Source organism: Triturus cristatus, chromosome 4_1 (assembly GCF_964204655.1).
Source record: "Triturus cristatus chromosome 4_1, aTriCri1.1, whole genome shotgun sequence".
In the NCBI taxonomy this organism is placed as follows: domain Eukaryota; kingdom Metazoa; phylum Chordata; class Amphibia; order Caudata; family Salamandridae; genus Triturus; species Triturus cristatus.
In genome coordinates, this window is record NC_140585.1 from 981,440,535 (window position 1) to 981,462,276 (window position 21,742).

At 41.3% G+C, this 21,742-nt stretch overlaps 1 protein-coding gene across 1 annotated transcript in view; it reads right to left on the reverse strand.

The window, feature by feature from the left end:
• The window catches only part of LOC146855939 (sodium-coupled monocarboxylate transporter 1-like), a 363,001-nt gene that overhangs the window by 206,459 nt on the left and 134,800 nt on the right, over positions 1-21,742 (reverse strand). The window contains exons 6-7 of the mRNA XM_085650685.1: positions 21,109-21,249; positions 2,656-2,785 (exon numbers count right to left, since the gene is read on the reverse strand). Coding sequence (XP_085506811.1) covers positions 2,656-2,785; positions 21,109-21,249 — 271 coding nt within the window. The remainder of the gene's footprint in view (positions 1-2,655; positions 2,786-21,108; positions 21,250-21,742) is intronic.

The following is a 21,742-nucleotide window of genomic DNA, read 5'->3' on the forward strand; positions in this document are numbered from 1 at the left end:
CCTAAAATTAAGACTTTCAAACAAGAATTGTTCTTCTCTGTAGGACACGTCATGATGTCAAGAGTATCAATGTATGGCGACACGTCATGATGTCAAGAGTATCAATGTATGGCCTGGCAGACAGCATCTGTAAACCGAACATCAACAGTAAGAGCAGGCAGTCGACACATGGATGGGTGCCGCGCTAAGTAGATGTTTAGATGATAAATATCAACCATACCCCATTGGGGCATGTCGCGTTTGGATCGGAATAAAGATGCTCAAAGCACTTTTGAGGCTTACAAAAGGTGTCAGCCCTATAAGAATGAGGGCATCTTTCACAGCGCAAGGCCAGGAAGTACTTTTGACAGAGACGCAGTATTCTTCTGTGATAAACCACTCTGAGACATGTCTGTCTTACAACTCTTCTCTTGCAGGCAGGACCTTGGGATGCTTCACTGGTGTGGCCTGGACAGCGATACTGAAGGGAATTAGGTGAAGTGCTGCACTCTATAGCAGGGAGACATTATTGTGACCCAGAACGGAACATCAGCAAGGGAGACACAAGCGGCGAAAGAGGACATAGATCCACACTCCGGGCCCCTCAAACTGAAAATGCTTACTTAATCAGTGACTGGCACTTATGTTGCATGCTCCACTGCACCACTGAGTGGGACTCTGCATCAGGGCACCATGAACACTGTGCAGGCTTGGAATGGTCATTGACTGGGGGTTTTAAATAGCTTTGACTTGTGGTTTCAGGTTGCAACCAATTCTATTGCTTCTTCAAGCAATTTCTATACATCCTCCCACACTGTCACTCTCTGAATCTCTCTTATTTATCTATCTGGGGAGTCGATGGCAGGGTATGCTGCCACCGGAGTCACAAGTCATTCCATGCAGCCTGTTCAAAGCCCAGGAGTGAGCATACAATGACTCCACATCCACAGAGGATCGAACAATCTTTTCTGAAGCCCAATGCCTAAATGGCTTTAATTCTCTTCTTGGAGATGTATGTTTTGTTGCTAGTACTCAGTTTCCCATAGGTTGTCATAGAATCATTTTCTCTATACCATTCATATAACTTAATGAGCTCTTTATGTATGTGGGTATGTTTGTCTGTGTGTATGTGTGCATAGGCCTGCATGTGTGTGTGTGTGTGTATTAGTTCCACTATATTCTTTTTGTGGGCAGGACATTGTGCATGATATCCAGGCATGAATTTGGGAGCCACTAAGAGAGTCACCTTCTTTGCCTTAACACAGTGATTCTAATACTAAAATCTAGTCTCCCTCTTTATTCGTTACCAGCCTTTATGCCGATGCTGACTCTAGTCATGCCACAAAGGGGAAACAAAAAATGCATCAGTAATATTGTTTGGCTGATTCCATAAACGTTCAGTACCTACCTCATCCATCTTCCTCGTCAAAGTCCTCACCACTAGAGCATTGGCTCTCACATGAAGAACATTCACCCAGCTTAAAAATCTACCAACTTGTGCTCCTCCCATTGTGGCCACCACTTGAAGGCGGGAAGCATCCATTACAACACAGCCATTACATTGCACTGCTTTTACAACGCAACTGCCTTTACATCGCATGCCATTACAATGCATGTCACTATAACGCATGCCATTGCATCCATAACTTTTACAACTCATGCCATTACAACACATTATAAGGTAAGTAATGGAGATTTTTTTGTTTTACGGTGGGTGTGGGTTTTGGGGTAGATGGGAATAGTAATTTTTACCCCTACACTATCCAACACTTACCCTACTGTTGCCCTAAAAGTATTATGTGTTGTAATGGTATGCGTTGTAATGGTATGCGTTGTAATGGAATGCGTTGTAATGGTAGTTTAAAAAATGAGTTGTAATGGCATGTGTTGTAAAATCATGCGATGTAATGGTAGTTGTGATTTAAAAACCACGTTGTAAAAGCATGCGTTGTAATTGTTTGCGCTGTAACATCATATATTCCTTAAAGGCCTCTCTGTGTCACAATTAGGAGCTGGAAGACTTCCTGGAATACCAAGTTGATTGATAATCTGTGCAATTTATTCCTCTTGCCCTTAGGCAGGAAAGTAAGAAAATGTACTACTGTGACGAGGAAGTCTATGACTCAGAATAATGAAGATTACCGGTAAGTAACCAAGCCAATTCTTGTAAAGTGCGAAGTTGTCTACTGATCCCATGTTGAAGGGTTATGGGTGTAATTTGAAAAAGATCAACTTGTGGAATATATAAAAAAAACAGTAGGTGTAAAGTATGACATAAAAAAGACAGTCATATATTTATCAAAGCCAGCCACAGATGTAGTAGCTGCAATTGCGGCTGTCACATAAAGCTTGTACCGTGCATGTGATTTCAGAGGTAATGTAAAGGAAGTTGGGAGAGAACATCTCATTGACGAAGTACAGCAGCTGAGCCTACTTGTTTGAGATGCAGTAATTACAGAAGTGATACAAAAAAGCATCATGTGCAAGATCTCGAGAAACTATGTAGTGTCAAACTTAATCGGCCTCATGTATGTTATTCATTGAATCATGTCACATATTTTTCGAGAAAACTGTCGGCAGATCCATTTTTCAAAATGTGCATACTGTGCGCTTATGACAGGTATACATTTCAACATCTGAGTATAACTAACCCAGTGTAAGTTATTTCTACTATACCTGATCGGGTGCTGTCACTATATTTGCCGTCCATGGGTCGCAATCACGGTAGACTGAGTAAAGGCACAATCCACTTAACACCACACAGACAAGAATCACCCACAATCCGACAAGATTTAGATAAAGAGCCCTGAATAAGAAAATATTTTAGCAACATTAGTGAATAGATAATTGTTAGTATTACATTGACATAATATGAGTTCAAATTTTAAGAAATTGAAGGTAGTATTTGAAAATCGAGATCTAATGTTGTCTATATGCTTGCCCTACTTTACAGAGAACTGCCATTATGGAAAAAAATAACAAAAATGCAAAACCCCTGTTTTTTGAGAATGGATATTCCATTTCTACGATAATGTCTACTTTAGTATTTAAAAAATAACAGTAATAACGCTTGCACCTTGTGGACAAAGAGGCAGGTTGCAACGAGTGAGTGCAAATTACCACAGAATTTTTGCAACTTCCGCCATTTAAAAAAAAAAAATTATTTGCAGTTTTCATTTATAAACAGCACCAAATGTATATATATACGTTTCATTAACGTATGAGGATTAAACATCCCATCTTTTAGATACATCTAGAAAGAAAAAGCATTTTCTTTTACATACATTTTTAAGTAAACTCTAATTGGGAAGTAACGGAAGAAAAAAAATAAAAAAAATAAAAGTTATCCACGACTAGGAGGGAGCTCTAACAAATATCCTATGAAATAAACTTCTGACAAAGAAGTAAGCAAAAGGAGATACAGCACGGCAGTAATTATATGCTAGTTCTTTTTTTTCTTTTTTTTTTTTTTATGTCTAGGGCCGTCATTTTGTGATGTGATTTATGTACTAATATATGGCATCACAACATGTCCACTTTTTTGGACTTGCTGGATTGTGACGTTCTGTGATTAGCTGCAAACAAAGGGGTGGTGAACTGCTAAGGACAGAAAACGCCAATCCTTGCATTCACATTCACAATGGGGAACATTTGGGGCCAGATGTTCGATCATTGGATTTAGTGCCTCGCAATTTGCGACAAATTGCGAGTCGCAAATTGCGAGGCACTTAATCCAATGTACAACACTGTTAGCGAATCCCAATGGGGTCGCAAAATGCGAGGCTCATCAATATTCATGAGCCACTCGTAATTTGCGACCCCATTGGGATTGGCCAACCTCACAGGGATGGTGGCCTGCTGGGGTCAGCAGACCTCCATATTTGTGACTGCTTTTCAAAGGAAAACAGGATGCATTTAAAAAGGAAAAATGAAACGTTTTCATTTCATTTTTTGAGGGCAGGCAGTGGTCCCTGGGACCACTGCCTGCCCTTAAATAATATTTTCCCCTGGGGACGCCCTCCCTTTTGCGACCCCATTAGCACCCTCTTCAATAGAGTGGTAATTTGCAAGAGTTTTGCATACGCAAATGCAGCCGCAAAACCTTTGTACATGGGGTTGCGCTCGCTATTAGGAAGGGAACGCCCCCTTCCTAATGGCGACTCGCAATTCCAAAATAGTGAGTCGCAAATAAATTGTGACTCGCTATTTCGGTATTGTACATACCCCTAATGGTTCTTGCATGCGCAAACGGGTTTGCAAGCCCGTTTGCGCATGCAAAATCCGTTGTACATCTGGCCCTTTGTTTTTAACAGTCCCTATTCCTCTAAGGAACAGGTGCTGCTTTTTCCTGTTTGGGAAGACGTCAGTGCGGAGCAGTCTCCACCTAGGCTGTCCGAATTAGTTCAGTTACCACCTCCTTTGAGGCCTTGGAAACTTTTCACAGGTTATGGTCACAAACCTTTAATACATCTCCTTCCGAATCACAAATAGTAAAGGATGCCCCTTTTATGCCCCCTCCTGATTGAGATTCAGATTGAGTTACAGAACCGATTTTGCACTTAGGAAAGGATTTTCTGAATTGCAAAAGGGATTCATTAAATTGCAAAAATCTCTTTTGCAATTGCAAACCCTGTTACTTTGCGATTCATAATCTTTGCGACTGCCAAAGGGCTTTGTAAATGAGGCCTCTTGTCATCAAACTAAAATTACTTTTAATTCATCTTTTATGTGATCAGTATTGTTTTGGGAAGGAAAGGGTCTTTATCTCCTAGGGACTGTTTCATCTACAATAACCTAAGCATTAAGTATTGCACAGAACCCTTTCTGTTCAGCTGATAAAAAATACGCCGAGCTCCTATTCACAAATAGGTGTAAGATCCACGCTGAGAGACAAAAAAAGTCTGAAATATTCGCACATTTCACAGTGGTGCAGTGTGCTACGCATCTAAAGATGTCCACAGATATGGGGGCGCACAATGTGAGCTTGTGGTAAACATTCTGGTATCTGGAGCATTTTTTAAGTTCATTGTGCTAAACGTGCAAAATGTGGTGGTGTCTTAAGTGATGCACCAGAACAATAAGAGGTCTGCAAAGATGGCAGTGCAGATGTTTCCCAATCCAAAATAGTCCTATAAACTCATTCATGAGTGAGATCACTACGTAGGTGTACTTTTCCTGTTGCAGAAATCACAGGGACCAATCATAAGGCTGTGTGCACGTGCATAGGCGTGAGCAATCATGTCTTGACTCAAAATATCGCTGAGCAGTAGCTGTGATAGGGCTGTACGACGGGCCTCAAAGTAGACTTGTGTTCTGGAATAGTGACAGAGCTCGGAAACTCTGCTGTCACATAAATTCTTTCCCACAGATCCCCAACTTCACTGCCGTTGCCTCTCATGGGCCCGGACAAGTTCACGAAGTGTTTCCAGTGTACACAGATGGACAAACCGGTCAATGTACGCAAAGGAAAATAACACAGTAGACCATATTCTGCCTCTATGCCTGTTTCTCATGAGCTGTATTTGTGTCCACTAGTGTCATTTGCTGTACGCAAACCACACAGTAAACAAACCACCACTACCACATTCACCGAAGGCATTAGTAAAGTCTAAGGATAGCAGCAGGCTAATCCTGGCAAAGGTTAAGAGAGTGAAACCAGGAACACAAGCCGTGGCCCTGCAGCAGGTAACCTCTGGAATGTTATGTTATGTTAAATCTGTCAAAACGGTCCATTTCTGAAAGGTCTAGGATTAGGGAGGAACCAATCGGATTAGGTTGTGCGCGGGGGACTCTCTCCCCCGTTTTGTCAAAATTATTTTTATTGAGCATCATAAGCCAATAAGACAACATGAATACAACAGGGCATGTAGGGCCCGAGGCCAAAATTACTTACTTAATGAGAAGACAGCATCATACGTCCCAGAGTCCAACCCAACCTCCTCGTTGAAAATGTAGAAGACGTCATTTTCCAAACAACAAGCCCTGAGGGGAGTCCCTCAGGCACAAACATAAATGCAACTGAAAAGGAAGAAACATCCCCCCATTTCCTCCCCCCTCTCTCTCCCCGGTGGTGGTGATGTCACATGATAAAGTAGTGGGCAGTGACAGTATAGCTATAAAGCAGGGCAACAAAAACGAGACTGTATCCAATCAAGTGGTGAGGGTTGCTTCAAGGAACAACCCCAGTGCGGAGGCAGACTAGAGCTGGAAGAGGTGCATGGCCCTCACAGAGGATGGACATACTGCAGAGGGAAGACCACGGGATAAATATGTCACTAATGGACCCCATTTAAGTTCAAAGGCCTGAAAGTTATCACGGAAAATGTCTGCCAGACGTTCCATGGAAAGTAGTCTCCATAGCCGAACATGCCAAAGCGATGTAGCTGGTGTGTCTTTCTTTTTCCATGCGGCTGCTATCGTGAGTTTCGCTGCCCCTAGACATGTCCACATGATCGCCTTATCGGCTTTCGTTTGGTTTTCTAATGCAGGGTGTCTAATGCCCAACAGGGCCCCCTCAATAGTGGTCGGGATTGGGAATCCCAGCATATCTTTAAGATAAGAGAGAATTTCTTCCCAGAAGGGTCGGATAGCTGGGCATTCCCACCAGATGTGACAGAAGTCCCCTTGCAGGCCACATCCCAGCCAGCATAGCTCTGAGGTGTCAGGGAAGATTCGGCGAAGTTTGGTAGGGTAGAGGTACCAATCCAACAATGTCTTGTAATGGGCTTCTCTCAGAGCCACCAACTGGTTGTGTCGAATGATGTCGCCACATACATGTTTCCATTCCTCTTCCGTGATATTGCACCCTAGAACCCGTTCCCAGAAGGACATATAGCGTGCCCTGTGTGCGTGTAGTGTAGTCAAAAGCATGGTGTAGAGTGAAGAGATGGCACCTTTCATGGAGCCAGCCTTGTGAACCGCCAACTTTTCCATAGCTGTCAGCTCTCTAGTCGCGGCCTCTCTATTGTGTGGGATTGTGGCCCAATGCATAAGCTGGAGTGTTCGTTATGAGGGACTAAAAACTCTCTTTTGCAACTTTCAAATGTCAGGATGTCATAGTTATGGAATAGGTCAGAAAGCTTTAGACAACCCCCCTCCCGCCAGCAGTCAAAGGGCCCTTCATGGAGTGCCGGTGGGAATGCTGGGTTGAAATGAATCGGGATGTACGGGGAAGGAAATGAGGTCCACCCCTCCCTCCTTGTGACCCGATCCCAGATTGTCAGGGTGGTGCGTGTGGGAGTACTTATGTAAGCATTCGCGGGTCGATCTTTCTTGGGCTTCCACAGGACATCCCAAATAGAACGCCCCACAATCGATCTGTCCATGTGGAGCCAGTGCTTGTCGGACTCATGTGCGGACCATTCAGTCACCACTCGCAGCTTTGCCGCTTGGTAGTAAAGTGTGAAGTCCGGTAGAGCTACTCCACCCTCGTTCATCGGCCATCTCAATACATGAAAAGGAAGACGGGCCCTACCCCCTTGCCAAATAAAGTTGGTGACTAGGGAGCGTAAACGGGGCAATAAGTCTCGATCCAACTCAATGGGTAATGACTTGGAATAAGTATAAGAGTTTTGGAAGGACCGTCATCTTAACTGCACTGATCCGCCCAAGCCAGGAAACGTAGAGGGACTTCCATCTCTTAAAGTCTTGTTGCAACTGGGTCACCAGGGAAGGGAAGTTAGCCCTGTATAGGTCCCTAAGTCTGGCTGTGAGGTGCACCCCCAGGTACAGGAGAGAGTGCTTAGCCCATCTGTCCCCCGTTTTGAAGCACCCGTCGGGCTGCCTAGCGTGGTAAACAAATCCCACATAACATATTCCGAAGACTACTCCCATTTTAACAGTGTCATTCTCACGGTGACTCTTATCATTGTTGTAATTATGGTGTGGCCTTCTTGAAATGCCTCTAGCATTGCGTACATAATAGGATGCTGCTCTGTTCCTTTGATGTCACATACAGTGCACTTCACGTATCTACATTATTGTAACTACATTTATTCCTCTATTGCTTCATCGTGCCTCTATTCCTTTTCATCTTTCATCTTCCATATCGCCTTCTGTATCTTTTCAGTTCTTCATGATTTCACGTTTGCACAATTTGCCTCACTATCTTTCATTTTCTAGAAGTACTTGTTCAAATCAACTTAAAATAGTTTAGATGATATTGTACAGTACGGACTAACTACCACTGCATTTTATCTCGAGTTAATAAAAAATACTACTTTGTTTTTTTTCTACTACACACATCTTTTAACGACATTACATTCGAAAGAAAAATTGGCAAAGCTTTAATACCTTCTAGCCACAAAACAGTGAAAAGAAGACGACAACGGAGGTATGGAGGAGCTTCTTTATTCACGTCCAGCTGAGCAGTCAACCCGGCAGCAACTGCCGTACGTGTCCATTCCAGGTTCCCTGCACGGAACCTACATTCCAGGTTCCGCGCAAGGAACCCGGTTAGCACACCCAACACACCCCCCTCCCTTCACAAAAAAACAGCACCCTCTCATTACATGAAAACAATCACAACACCTCCTTAAAACTGCATTGATCACAAAATACAGGAAATTAAAATCTAATATAGTCCTGTAATTTGACGGGGGATGACCTAGCTCTGGCAGGGAGAAATCTAGTCCTCAAAAGACCTTGTTGAGGAGCAAGGTTGCTCCCAGACGCACGATCCCTAGGAATATTAATGCTAGGAGCTGGAGTTGCACCATGAGTGTTGACACCAAATTTGTTTTTCACAAACTCAACCTTCGGCTTAGGCACAACTGAAACCGCAGACTTATTCCAAACCTTACCATTTTCCAGAACAACCACATGATCCCTCACCTTACTGACCTTAACAGGGGCAGAAAATCGGGAAAAACCTTTGCGAACGAGCACTGGTTTCTTAATTCTTACCCAGTCTCCTTGACACACCGAAGACTGCTTAAGACAATTAGATCCGTACTTGGCTTGAGTCGCAGCTCTGACATCAGCTACCATCCCTAATCTTTGTGAATCTACCTCCTTCCTTAACATCCAATCTTTGTTAAGTTTGGAACCCGCAACTCTACCTCTCAGCAAGGTAAATGGAGACATTCCAGTACTGTAGTGTGGAGTAGTTCTTATTGCCCATAGCATGTCCGAAATCACTAACTTCCAATCAAGACCATTTATGGAGGCCAACTGTAGCTGCTCTTTGATAACACGATTAAAACGCTCAACTAACCCATTACTACGTGGATGGTAAAGAGAGGTGAGTATATGTTTAATGCCATGCTTCTTCAGAAAATCTTGCATTTCAGCAGACACCAATTGGGTACCATTGTCAGTTACTAATTCCTCCGGGAATCCCTCCCGAAGAAAAACCTCCATAAGAAATTTGATAATGATAGCAGAATTAATTCCGTCCACAAACCTAACTTCTGGCCACTTGGACATGTAATCAATTAAAACTAGCACATACTTGGGAGAAGTCCCTAAGCCACTGAATGGACCAGCCACATCAAAAGCCAGTTTGCACCAAGGTGATTCTTTGACAGGAATAGGACTGACAGAGGATGGACAGGTTACCTGAGTTTTATCACTCAATACACACGCACCACAATCTCTAACACTGTGTTCGATGGACCTGTCAACACCCGGCCACCAAAAATCTTCCCTCACCCTCAGCTTCATCGCCCGAATACCCAAATGGCCTTCGTGGGCTAAGTCTAAAACCTTATTGCGTAATGATAAAGGAACAACCAGTAACCCACCCCTGCGCAAAATTCCATCAACCAGAGACAACTCGTCACTAACTCTCAAATAAGGAATTAACTCCGAAGGAATAGTAGTACTGTTGGGCCAACCCAGAGTTACAAAGTCTATCACCCTACTGAGCTCAACGTCCTCAGAAATGGCAAGTTTCCAATCAACTTCAGATAAGGCAGCTCCCGTATCAGCTATAGTGCTGACCGCACACACCATCTCCAAATGATCATTTTCAGGTTCAACAACATTTTCAGAAAGAGGCAACCTTGACAAGCAATCAGCCATACAATTCTTCAGACCAGCAACATATTCTAAACGATAATTGAATTTGCTGAGTCTGTACTGCCATTTAGCGATACGAGGCGTTGCTCTACCCCCACCTTTGGTGGTAAAAAGATCCACCAAAGGTTTGTGGTCAGTCCTGAGAACAAAATCATTGCCCCACAAGAAATTGCGAAAATACTGTACACCCCACCATAGAGCCAAAGCTTCTTTTTCAATGGTAGAATAGGTCCCTTCGGCACCACGGAGTGTTCTGGAAGCGAAGGCAATAATTTCTTCCCTGTTGTCCGATCTTTTTTGCATTAAAACAGCACCAAGTCCCACATTACTGGCATCGGTGGCGACAATGCATTGATCATTGATGTTGAATAGTTTAAGTGGCTGTGCTTGTACAATTGCTTCTTTCAACAACTTGAAATCAGACGCACACTGATCAGACCATACATATTTCATATTTTTCTTAAGAAGACCACGCAGACATACAGTTCTATCAGAAAAGTTAGCTACAAATTTTGCGTAGTACTCAACTAGCCCCAGAAAAGAACGTAGTTGATCCCTGTTCTTAGGTTCAGGTGCATTTTGAATGGCATCTAGTAGTCTCATTTTAGGTTCAACTCCTCTAGCAGAGATGTGGTGACCCAGGTAATCTACCCCTTCTTGAAGAAATTTGCATTTGTCTTTTCTTAATGTTAACCCACTAGACTTAACAATTTCTAGTACGTGCTTGACTCTGACATTGTGCTCCTGTATGGTCTTCCCATGAATAAGAATGTCATCCTGAAAGAACACGACTCCCGCAGTGCTCTTGAACAGGTTTCCCATGAGACGTTGGAACACTGCGGAAGCCGATGCCAAACCAAACGGCATACGTAAATAGCGGAACGCCCCATCAGGAGTTACAAATGACGTGAGATGTCTCGAGTCTTTGCACAGTTCAATTTGATGGTAAGCAGAAGATATGTCAAGAGAAGAAAAGTACTTGGCACCCTCCAAGGTTGACAACATCTCATTAATGTTCGGTAGAGGTTGACGGTCCACCCATATACAAGCATTCAGATCGCGCAAGTCCACACACATCCTAAGAGACTTATCTGCTTTGCGCGCTAAAACTATGGGTGACAACCACTCAGACCCTTCTATGGATTCAATCACCCCCATAGCACATAACCGTTCCAACTCTTGTCTCAACTCACTGCGCATGCTAAGCGGTACCTTTCGCACTTTGTGTGTAACAGCCCTAGCACCTTCTTTAAGAACAATGCGGTGTTGGAATCCTTTAAGTTTGCCTAACTTTCCATTAAAAACTTCAGGGTAATTTTGAATCCAATCATTCTCAACACGCAAATCAGTCGTGATAGAATGCACAGGAGAAACATCAGGCAGACTAGCATAGTATTCTTTAGCTTCCCGTTTAGATAAAACCATGTCTGCATGATTGGGATCGAGGATGATTCCTAGTTCACCTTGTTCATGCCATCCTAACAAATTAGCACCTTCTTCCACGATGAATACAGTACCATAAATACAATCACCCTTGAATTCTAAGTTACCCTTAAATTTGCCTAAAACCTCCACTCTTTTGCCACCATAAGCAAAAATCCTTATACTTGAGTGAGCTACAGGGATGTCGCCCAAACTTTTAAAATCCTCGACATTGATCAGAGTGAAAGGGGAACCAGAATCGGCAAGAAAATGAATGCCCTTCCCGTTCAAACATATAGTGCACACAGGAGTTTTCCTTCTTTGACCCTCTCCAATGGAAGCTATTTCTACATCACCCTCTTCTTGTATAGATGACGAAGATAACATCAATAATTCATAACTTTCATCATCTTCATACTGATGCACACAGTCCTCTTCTATGGCCCTTACAGTACGTGGGGGTACCTTGTGGGCTAGAGTTCAGCTCTCGTTTTTGGGCAATTAGGCACAGATGGTACACGGGAAACATTAGTATTGGTGCCCCTGATTGGTTTGTTAGAAGCTTTTGTAGTAACTAGCTTGACTTCGGACAGAGATGTAGTATCAGACGTTGATGCAGGTGTATTTAACTCTTTCATACAGAGTTGAGAATGCTCAACACTCTTCGCTAAGATAAGGGCAGTCTCTAAATCAGGATCATCTGAGGATAAAAGTTTCTGTTGAACCTTCTTATCACATGTGCGTTCAATCAGCTGATCACGAATAATTTCATCACGAAATTCCCTGTAATTGCACTTGACAGCCAAAATTCTGAGAGCAGCAACAAAATCTATAGATTCGCCAGGCATCTGTGTGCGTTGCAAAAATTGATGCCGCTCCAGAACTGCATTGCGCTTAGGATTAAATCTTTTATCAAGAGTTTTTATTAACGAAGCATAGTCATCAACGATTAGTGAATCGCCATCTTCACCTCAGCTGGTGCACGTCCAAACCGACTCCAGAGGTAGAGTTTGCAAAATCGACCTGGCCTCAGCACCTAAATTGTACACCAGTAAAGCTTTTTTTTTTTGGAAGTGAAAGTATCACCATCAATTGCCTCTAGGTAAGCTTCGAATGTGTCCTTCCATTGTTGCCATAGCATAGGAGGAGGACCAGGTGACTGTAAAAACGGAGGTGGGGCAACAACGTTATCCATTGATAATCTTGCGTGGGTGAGTTGCTGCCACTTTAAACTAACCACTGTACAACAAACTTGGCCTTCTTCCTCCTATTGAAACTGACTAAATAAATAGCGCTTGGAATAACTCTGCGGTTATTTCCCTGTACGATCTTCAAATTAAAACGCCTGCCTTGAAGCGCACAACAGTTGCCAAGGCAACGGTAAACAATGAGGCGGACTCGAGGAGCGCTCGCGATGACACTCGCGATGACGCCGCGCGTCGATATATGCGCCGAAGTGATTAAATCAAAACTCAAGTGCCACAGCAGGAAAGCGATGGGAAATACTTAAATCAAACGTCTCACCAGGTAAAGATCGTCAGCAGGCGCAACAACAGGAAGAATGCCGGGTCCAACGACTTCTGAGCTCAACGAAGCTCATCCCAATACACATCAGCCATGAACACCGCTTCAGGCAGGAAAGTCGGAAGAGTCACTGGACCCGCAGGAAGGAAGACTGGACGCTGGACCAGCCCGTCGCCAGTGAAAAGAAGATGACAACGGAGGTATGGAGGAGCTTCTTTATTCACGTCCAGCTGAGCAGTCAACCCGGCAGCAACTGCCGTACGTGTCCATTCCACGTTCCCTGCACGGAACCTACATTCCAGGTTCCGCGCAAGGAACCCGGTTAGCACACCCAACAAACAGGTTAGCATCTTTTAATAAACATGCCGATTAAATCCAATTTATAAACCAATAGAGAGGGAGAGACCTTGAACCACCAGGCCAACGGATACGCTCACCCTACTATAATCAGAACTGACAACAAAAGGGTATCCCCTGCCTGAACACAGGGCTTATCTGTACAACTAAGTAGCTTATTTACAAGCCCCTTGCACGGGAGTGCATCACTTTTAATATGGGAAAAAGTGACGCACCGGCAGCGCAAGGGGCTTGTGTAGTGACATCCTTCATCATTGGCTCTCATCCTAGTGCCTAAAAACCAGGATGGGCACCACTGTATTCCAGGGAGCACTTAGGACATTTTCGTGAACAGGGTACATAAAAATATAAAAAATACCTCAAACCAACCTCGGTTTCCCTTTATTAGCGGTTGTTTGGGTATAGTTAAAAAATCTCAATTGGGTATAAGGATGGTATGGTCTTCTGACCATAATAAATTGTCAACATGTTTCAGCCCCTACACTAAGGCCACTTGGCTCCAGGGCTTTCATTAGACCATCAATCATACATTGTCCCGCATAGACAATCACTCCAGTTGCATCCAGTGCTAGGTGAGTATTTACTCGCCTTTCAATGGCTGTGAAATCTTGTTTCGTACAGCAGAAAGAACATCTGTTTGTCAAATGACAGGATAACAGAGAGGAAAGCAATGAATCTGATATTTTCATGTTCATTTAATACTGGTGATAATTTTGGTGCACAGACAGAATATCGAGTTGTGATTATCGAAATACCATAATATCGAGTTGCAAATATCGTGATACAAGAGTATCGACTGCAAGAATATCGTGGTACAGAATATCGACATAAAAGGTAAGAAAAATCATTTTCTTTAATATCGAAGTCAGTAATATCGTTTGTAAAAATATCGTTGTTTATAATATTGATTTTTATAATAGTGTGATGTATTTTAGTATGTATTTTAAAAGTATGTGATCTTATCTAGTATTGCTTTTTTTAATGTCTGTGTTTTACATTTTTAGAAGTAATTAATTTTATGTTAATTACATTTTGCGTTTTTTAGTTCTGTAGCGGTTGTGGTTTATAGGGGAATAGGGTTGGAAGTAATTTAATTAGAATAAGGTAATTATTAATTGTTATTTATTAGTATTTATAAATAATGTTTAATTAATTAATTATTAATTGGTTATTCATTTTTATTAATTCATTAATTGATAATTATGTTAATTGTGATATTTTTTAGGAGCGGGTTGTGGGTTTATAGGGGAATAGCGTGGGAAGTAATGTTATTATAATATAGTAGTACATGTTTTTTATTTATTACTATTTATTTTATTTCAATTTTATAGTGCTTGTGGTAATTTATTTATTATTAAATAATTATTAATTGTTTAATAATTATTATTAATTAATTGGTAATTATGTTAATTGTGTCAAATTATGTAGGAGTGGTTTGTGGGTGTATAGGGGAATGGGGTGTGAAGTAATGTATTTAAAATTAATTAATAAATAATTGTTGATTAGTGGTAATTAATTAATTAAAAATTAAATATGAAATTGTGTCATTAATTAGAGATGTGAGTTGTGGGGTTTATAGTGGTAAAGGGTGGGAAGTAAATTAATTTCAATTAAATAATAAGTTGTTAATTGAAAATAATTTATTAATGTTAAATTAGTTATGGAAATTGGGTAATTATATTTATGTGTGTTGTGGTGTTTGTTGGGGTAGAGGGTGGAAATTATTTAAAGTTTTATTAATTAATAAAGATTTGCTAATTATGATTGATTATTATTGATTTATTAATTGAGAAGTTCTTATGTTAAATGTTTACTTTTATTTTGTGTGGGGATTTTGAATGTATGGGGGTCATTTTTGGTGAGTAAATACATTTTTATATGTTTTAAATTGATTTTTCATTCATAATAATTGTTTATTTGATAATAAACATATTAATTATTGAGGTACACTTTTATAGAAATTTAGATGTGTGTTGTGAACTGTGTGGTGTTATAGATTAGGAAATAAAAAGTATTATTTTTGTGTAATAATTAATGTTTTTGATTATAATTAATTTATATTAAATATAGTTATTTGTTTGTAAAATGATTTTTATATTTTTATAAATTAATATTTGTAGTTCGTTTTTAGTATTTTTAACATTAGAATACGTTACTATCTTTTGTATTTTTTATATTTTCTATTTTGTGTTATTGACAATTTTTCTATTGTAGTTGATATTTTGCTTCTTTTTTATTTTGAATTTATTTTTGGGGAAATTTTAGCCCTCTGCTATCCAACACTTTCCCTACTGTTGCACTCTCTGGATTGAGAATAGTAATTTTTACCCTTCGCTATCCAACACTTTCCATACTGTTGCACTCACTGGAGTGGTAATAGTATTTTTTTCCCTTACGCTATCCAAAACTTTCCGTACTGTTGCACTCTCTGGAGTGTGATTAGTAATTTCTACCCTTTGCTATCCAACTCTTCCCCTACTGTTGACTCTCTGGAGTGGGAATAGTAATTTGAATCCCGTTGCTTTCCAACACATTCCCTTCCCTCCTGTGGCACTCTCTGGAGTGGAACTAGTAATTTTTACCCTTCGCTATCCAACACTTTCCCTATCGTTGCACTCACTGGAGTGGGAATAGTAATTTTTTTCCGTTACGCTATCCAAAACTTTCCCTACTGTTGTGCTATCTGGAGTTGAATAGTAATTTGAACCCCCTCCACTATCCAATACTTTCCCTACTGTTGCACTCTCTGGAGTGGGAAAACTAATTTGAACCCCGCCGCTTTCAAACACTTTCCCTACTGTTGCACTCTCTGGTGTGGAAATAGTAAATTTTACCCTTCGCAATCCAACACTTTCCCTACTGTTGCACTCACTGGAGTGGGAATAGTAATTTGTTCCCTTACGCTATCCAAAACTTTCCCTACTGTTGCACTCTCTGTAGTGGGAATAGTCATTTTTACCTCTACGCTATCCAACAATTTTTCTTCTGTTGCACTCAATGGAGTGCAAAATGTAAGTTTAAAAATGTATAAATATTTTAACAAAATTAAAGTAAATATACATTTATATATTACATTTTATATATGTATGTTTAAAGTTTTCAATTTGTTTATTATATTTTTTTAAATGTACATTACATCTAAAGATTTTTTTTTACGTTAATTTTATTATTTAATTAATTTAACATCATCTTTTCATATATAATATCGATATTTTTTACATCTATATACTTTTTTCGATATTGTAGTCATTTACGTTATAAAGGTAGAATGTCGATTACGGACATGGAGGTAGGGGATCCCCCTACGCCACACTTTATAGATGCCTAACATTGTCTTGTATCTGGGTGGTAGATACTATGCGTCGCTTCCCTAACATATTGCATACCGACTGTGTACACGGGCTACTGTAATTCACAACTGAAGGGTATATCAGTAGGCGATCTCTGGTAGTGAATGCGCAACACACAACTCTCGACAGGATGTCAAAGGCTGAATAACAGTTACTAGGGTTTTAATATGTTCCTTTGTTTTGTAAGTTACTGCTATCTGTGCTTGTGATACTACTTAACACAGTGCAATGAATGCTGTTATTATTCATGTAGTGTGCTACCCTATGTGAAAGCCCACACCATCACACAGTGCACAGTATGCATTATTTTTTGTATAGCTACGGACAGATGTCCATGATTGTTATCCTGAACTGATTACTAGACACGAAACGTGACTATGCTTCTTGAATTGGGACTACTTTTACCTCCCGCTCTAGGCGAACACTAAGCCTCTGATCATCATACCATGATCATGTTATTTCACCATATATGTACCACACTCATGTCGCATGCTCTAATGTTTACCGCTGCTTGCACACAGGTGTTATTGATACTGTAATTGCTTTACACTAAAGAAAAACAATAAAAACAGATTTGCAAAAAAACTAAAAATAAAACAAATAAAGATAGGATGTTGATATTTTGACTATTGATATTTTTGCATCGATATTTGTGAAGGTAGATATTTTTGTATTCGATATTATGTCATTGATTCGATAATTTTGGTGATTATCATCCAAAACATCTCACGCTGTGCTGGTGCTACAATAAGACTGATATATATGCAATCATGCAGCCACACTGAATCCACACAAATAACTATTTATGAATGCTATTCATGTCACACTTTGGACTTTCATCGTTTCACGCCTCAAAAAGCTACCAGGATATCATGCTCAAAGGGTAGAAGTGGCGATTTTATGTGAAAGAATCCATGCAATCTCACTCAAATGTATGGGCTTACCCTACTTAGGAATCCTACAAAGGCACATGGGAGGAGGAGAAAACCAGTGTATCATGCTCAAAGCGTAGAGGTGCAAACTTTATGTGAGAGAATCCATGCAATCTCACAAAAATTCATGGACTTACATTACTTATGAATCCTACCAAGCCACATGGGAGGAGGGGGAAGCATGTCCCCATAGTCACACACTATAGTCATTTGTTATCAACCATAAAATAAATGTGTAGAGGCATGAATCCCCAAATGGTAGTATGCTGCTTGTTACCTATTAGGACTACCCACTCTCCCGATGGTTTGCCGTGACTGTGCATTGGAAAGCCGCTGTATAAAGCCATCCAAATGCATAGTGGTATTTAGCCTGCCCCACACGCAATGACGTAATGAGGTCCGCCGAGTAGAGATGACTCATGGAAAATGAAGTCCCTTCTCATCTGTATCCTGATCCGGATCGTGATCGAACAGTATTCTGCTACGAGTGCAGCCTCAAAAAAGTGAGGCCATTAATTTAACACAGTGGGTAAAAACAAGAGGATTTATGGGAAATGAAGTCCTGTCCTCATCCAAATCGCGATAGGGAGGTTTTTTCTACGAGTGTTTTGGAAGGTGGTTTATTAGTAGTGTACGTAGGTATCTACCACTAGTAATAAGGCTACAATCACAATATAAGATCCAGTCAAGGTCTCAATAAATTATTCCATTGCTCAACCCTTGGTACCTTAGGAGATATGTGTGTAAAGCATTTAAAAACACCATTACATTAAATAAGTAAGACACAACACACAATACAAATCCAACACCAACTTATTAAAATTGAAAATATTTTTTATTATTCAAATGACACCAAAATGACAAACATCAACTGTAGCGGAGATATGAATTTTTAAAAAATCAACAGAAAAACAGAAAGTGCCAATTTTGGACATCTGGTCGTGCTAGACTGGGACAAAGTCAAAGTTTCAGGCTGACCACAAAGCAGCGTGGGTCAGATACAATAAGCTGTAGGCCTCGGTCAAGTGTCTACCTTCTGACTTAGTTAATTTTTGGGAGCTTTTTCACTCAACGTTGAGCAAGGCCGAGTTTCGAGTCGATGTTGGCAGCTTGGCTCAGGACAAGGCCTCAGTGAAATACTGGAAGTCTTGAGGTCCAAGGTTTTCAGCAGGACGAACCAGAAACCAGGCCAGGTCATGGTTCAACATCAGTAGCTTGACCCTAAATGACTGGTTGGTCAACTTATGAAGCTTTTTTCCAAAAATTCTCCAAAGTTCTCCAACCTTCTGGAACTTCTTCCAGAAGGTCCTTGTGGGGTTCCAAAGGGTCCACAGCATTAATCCAAGGTTTCAGAAGCTCTGAGTTGCTCCTTGGGATGTTGTGACTATGTCTTCCACAATGACCTGGCCAAATCCTTTAAAGTCCAGCTGAAGATGGCCAGCTGCTTTCCTCTTGCTGGAGATGATGCTGGCAGAGCTCTTTTAACCTGTTTCTTTCAGGGAGTCCACTCCTTCCACTTTCAAAGCAAGGCAAGGTCCTTAGAATTCCCAAAGTGTACAGCAAGTGCAGTCCTCTTGGTGCAGGACAGAGTTCCAGCAGAGCAGTCCTTTTACTTCTTGTGGTTTCAGGCAGGGATCTGGGTTGCTAGGCAGCTCTCCTATATTAATCCAGTGTTCCTGGGTGACAAGAAGGGGGCCCCCCTGACCAATGGGGTATAGGCTGACACCCAGAAGTACTTTCTCCAAAGTGTTGCATATTCTTGTCCTAGAAAGCACTATTCCTTTGAAATCCAAAATGGAAAAATTCTCTCCTGGAGCTTATGATCTGGCCAAGCCAACCTACTGACGTGGCTAAGTTTCCCTAACACTCCTTTTCCAGCCGCTCAGCTAATTCAATTGCTGGGGCTCTTGTCTGGCTGGGGGTGCAGAATGTGGGGGTGAGACTGTGTCCTGTCCTAACTAGCACTACTTCTTTAAGGACCAGAGTGGCCAACCAGCCCCCTTCCTGTCTTTTGCTCTGCAGCTTGCAGCTCTCCTTCCACCAGATGTTCTTTGTCTCTATGCAGGCCACGTCACACCACATCAGAGCAGCTGACTCAGCTTGCCAAAGGCTGACCAATCAGGAGAGGCTGCTGGAAGGTTGGATTTTAGCACATCAGAAAAGCAAGTTGTACAACTTAGTTTCTGTAATAGTTATAATAAATCCAGCCTTGTCATGTTGTTGGATTTATTCTATCATTGTAATACTTTGAACCATGTTTTCAGCTCACTTCTATCAATAGTTATACTTTATTAATGCCTTCGCTGCGGCGCGAATTTCGCCTCAGCGCTGGGGGGGCTTGGGGGGGGTTGAAGGCGCCGCTGTGCTCATGACGGAACCACGCCGTCATGAGTCACGGGTGAGCTGTGCTCATGACGGCGTGGTTCGGTCATGACTCCACCCACTGCGCTAATCGCCCGCACAGGCGGGGAATTAGCGCCACGTGGGAGGAGCGGCCGCCAACGGCCGCAGCATGACGGAACCACTCCGTCATGAGCACAGCGCACCCGTGGCTCATGACGGAGTGGTTCCGTCATGAGCGGGGAACGGGTTAAAGTATTCCCATGTCAGCCTATTTAGCCCATGTGCTACTATGGGGAAAACGAAATTAGCTGTTTTTCCCTCACCTGGGCATATAAAACATTGTTTATAATGCCCCTGCTTATAGTTACAAGGCAGCCTATCACTGGGGCACCTAGGGGTGACATACGTAAAAATAAGGTAGTTTGAGACTTTGGAGGTACCTTTAATTCTAAAGTCGAATTTGCATATAATTTACTTTTAAAAGCAGCCTGCTAAAGTAGTGTATATCCTGTTCAATACAAGGAAAAAGGTAATAGCAAAATCATTAGAAAAGTAGTTATCTCTATTCACTGAAACAGAGATATTAATTCATATTTACAAATCTGCACGTTAGAAATCTGAACTTTGTGTGTCATTTATTTCTGTAGTTATGCTTTTTAAGCTCAAAGGAGGTCAATTAAGGAGTTGAGGCTTATGCCCCAGTTAGTCTATAACACCCACAACCAGGCAACATGTTGGGCGCTGACCTGGGGAGGGGGCTCTGACTTCAGGGGACAGCGCTGTGTTGAGCAATAACTTACAATGTAAAAACACCTGTGACAGAGTTTCTTGTGCCTCCAGCTTTCACCTAGCAATAAACCTGTCAATCTAACTCTTATGATATCTGTTCCTGCAAGAGGGAGTCAGAGTTTTGTCTAGTGGCAGTTCTGACTTGCCATAAAGTAGCGCAGAGGGTCAATATGCCCACTCTTTCATTCTCTATTCCTAATGTTGCTAAAAAGGCACCTCCTCACTTCCCCCTTCCATTGCACTACCCACTGTAAAACTCTCATTTTGTGTAGTGGTATGTTGCTTTGTAGCAGGGTTTGTGCTATAGCTGTCAATGTAGACATTCATACAAACTCACGGTTACAACATAAAAGAAATAAAGATAAGAAAGCAAGTCGATGTGTACACATTACATTTTGGCGTGGAATCTGGTTTTGCAGGAGACGTATCTCTGGACTTGAGCTTGATTAACTCCGTATATGCTGGTCCAGGTAAAGGTTCCTCCAACTACAATCGTCCAGAAGGTGTGTCTCTGTAAAGGCTGAGGGTCGAAGCTAAATGCAAGATGAACAAACACAGTTTAATACTACAAGTTGGTGGTTTATCCTTAAAATGCTAAAATTAATTTATACATTTTTCCAACTATCCTGGGGATTATTTCTTTATCATCTCATGTTACCAAATTGTGCTGCCTGTGGACAGAAAAGCAAAAATGTACTGGTTGCATTATAACTACAGAAAATGTTACACAGAAAAGTTATTTAAGTGTATGACCAAAACAATATTTGAAAGGATCAAGACATGGGGAAAACATATCAGACCACTTTCTTCTGTACCAATATTGCCATGAAGCACAAGACAGATAGTCCTTAAAGGGCCATCTGGAAAATGTGGTCACAATTGATCTCAAAACCTAAGCAGATATCATCAAACAATGGAACATTGTGGAATGCCTATTGCCAGTAAGTGTTAGCAATGTAAGCTGTGTAAAGAGAATTCTTTTTTTCTCTACACTAGGTCAATGTAAGCACTGACAGAGCCAATAGG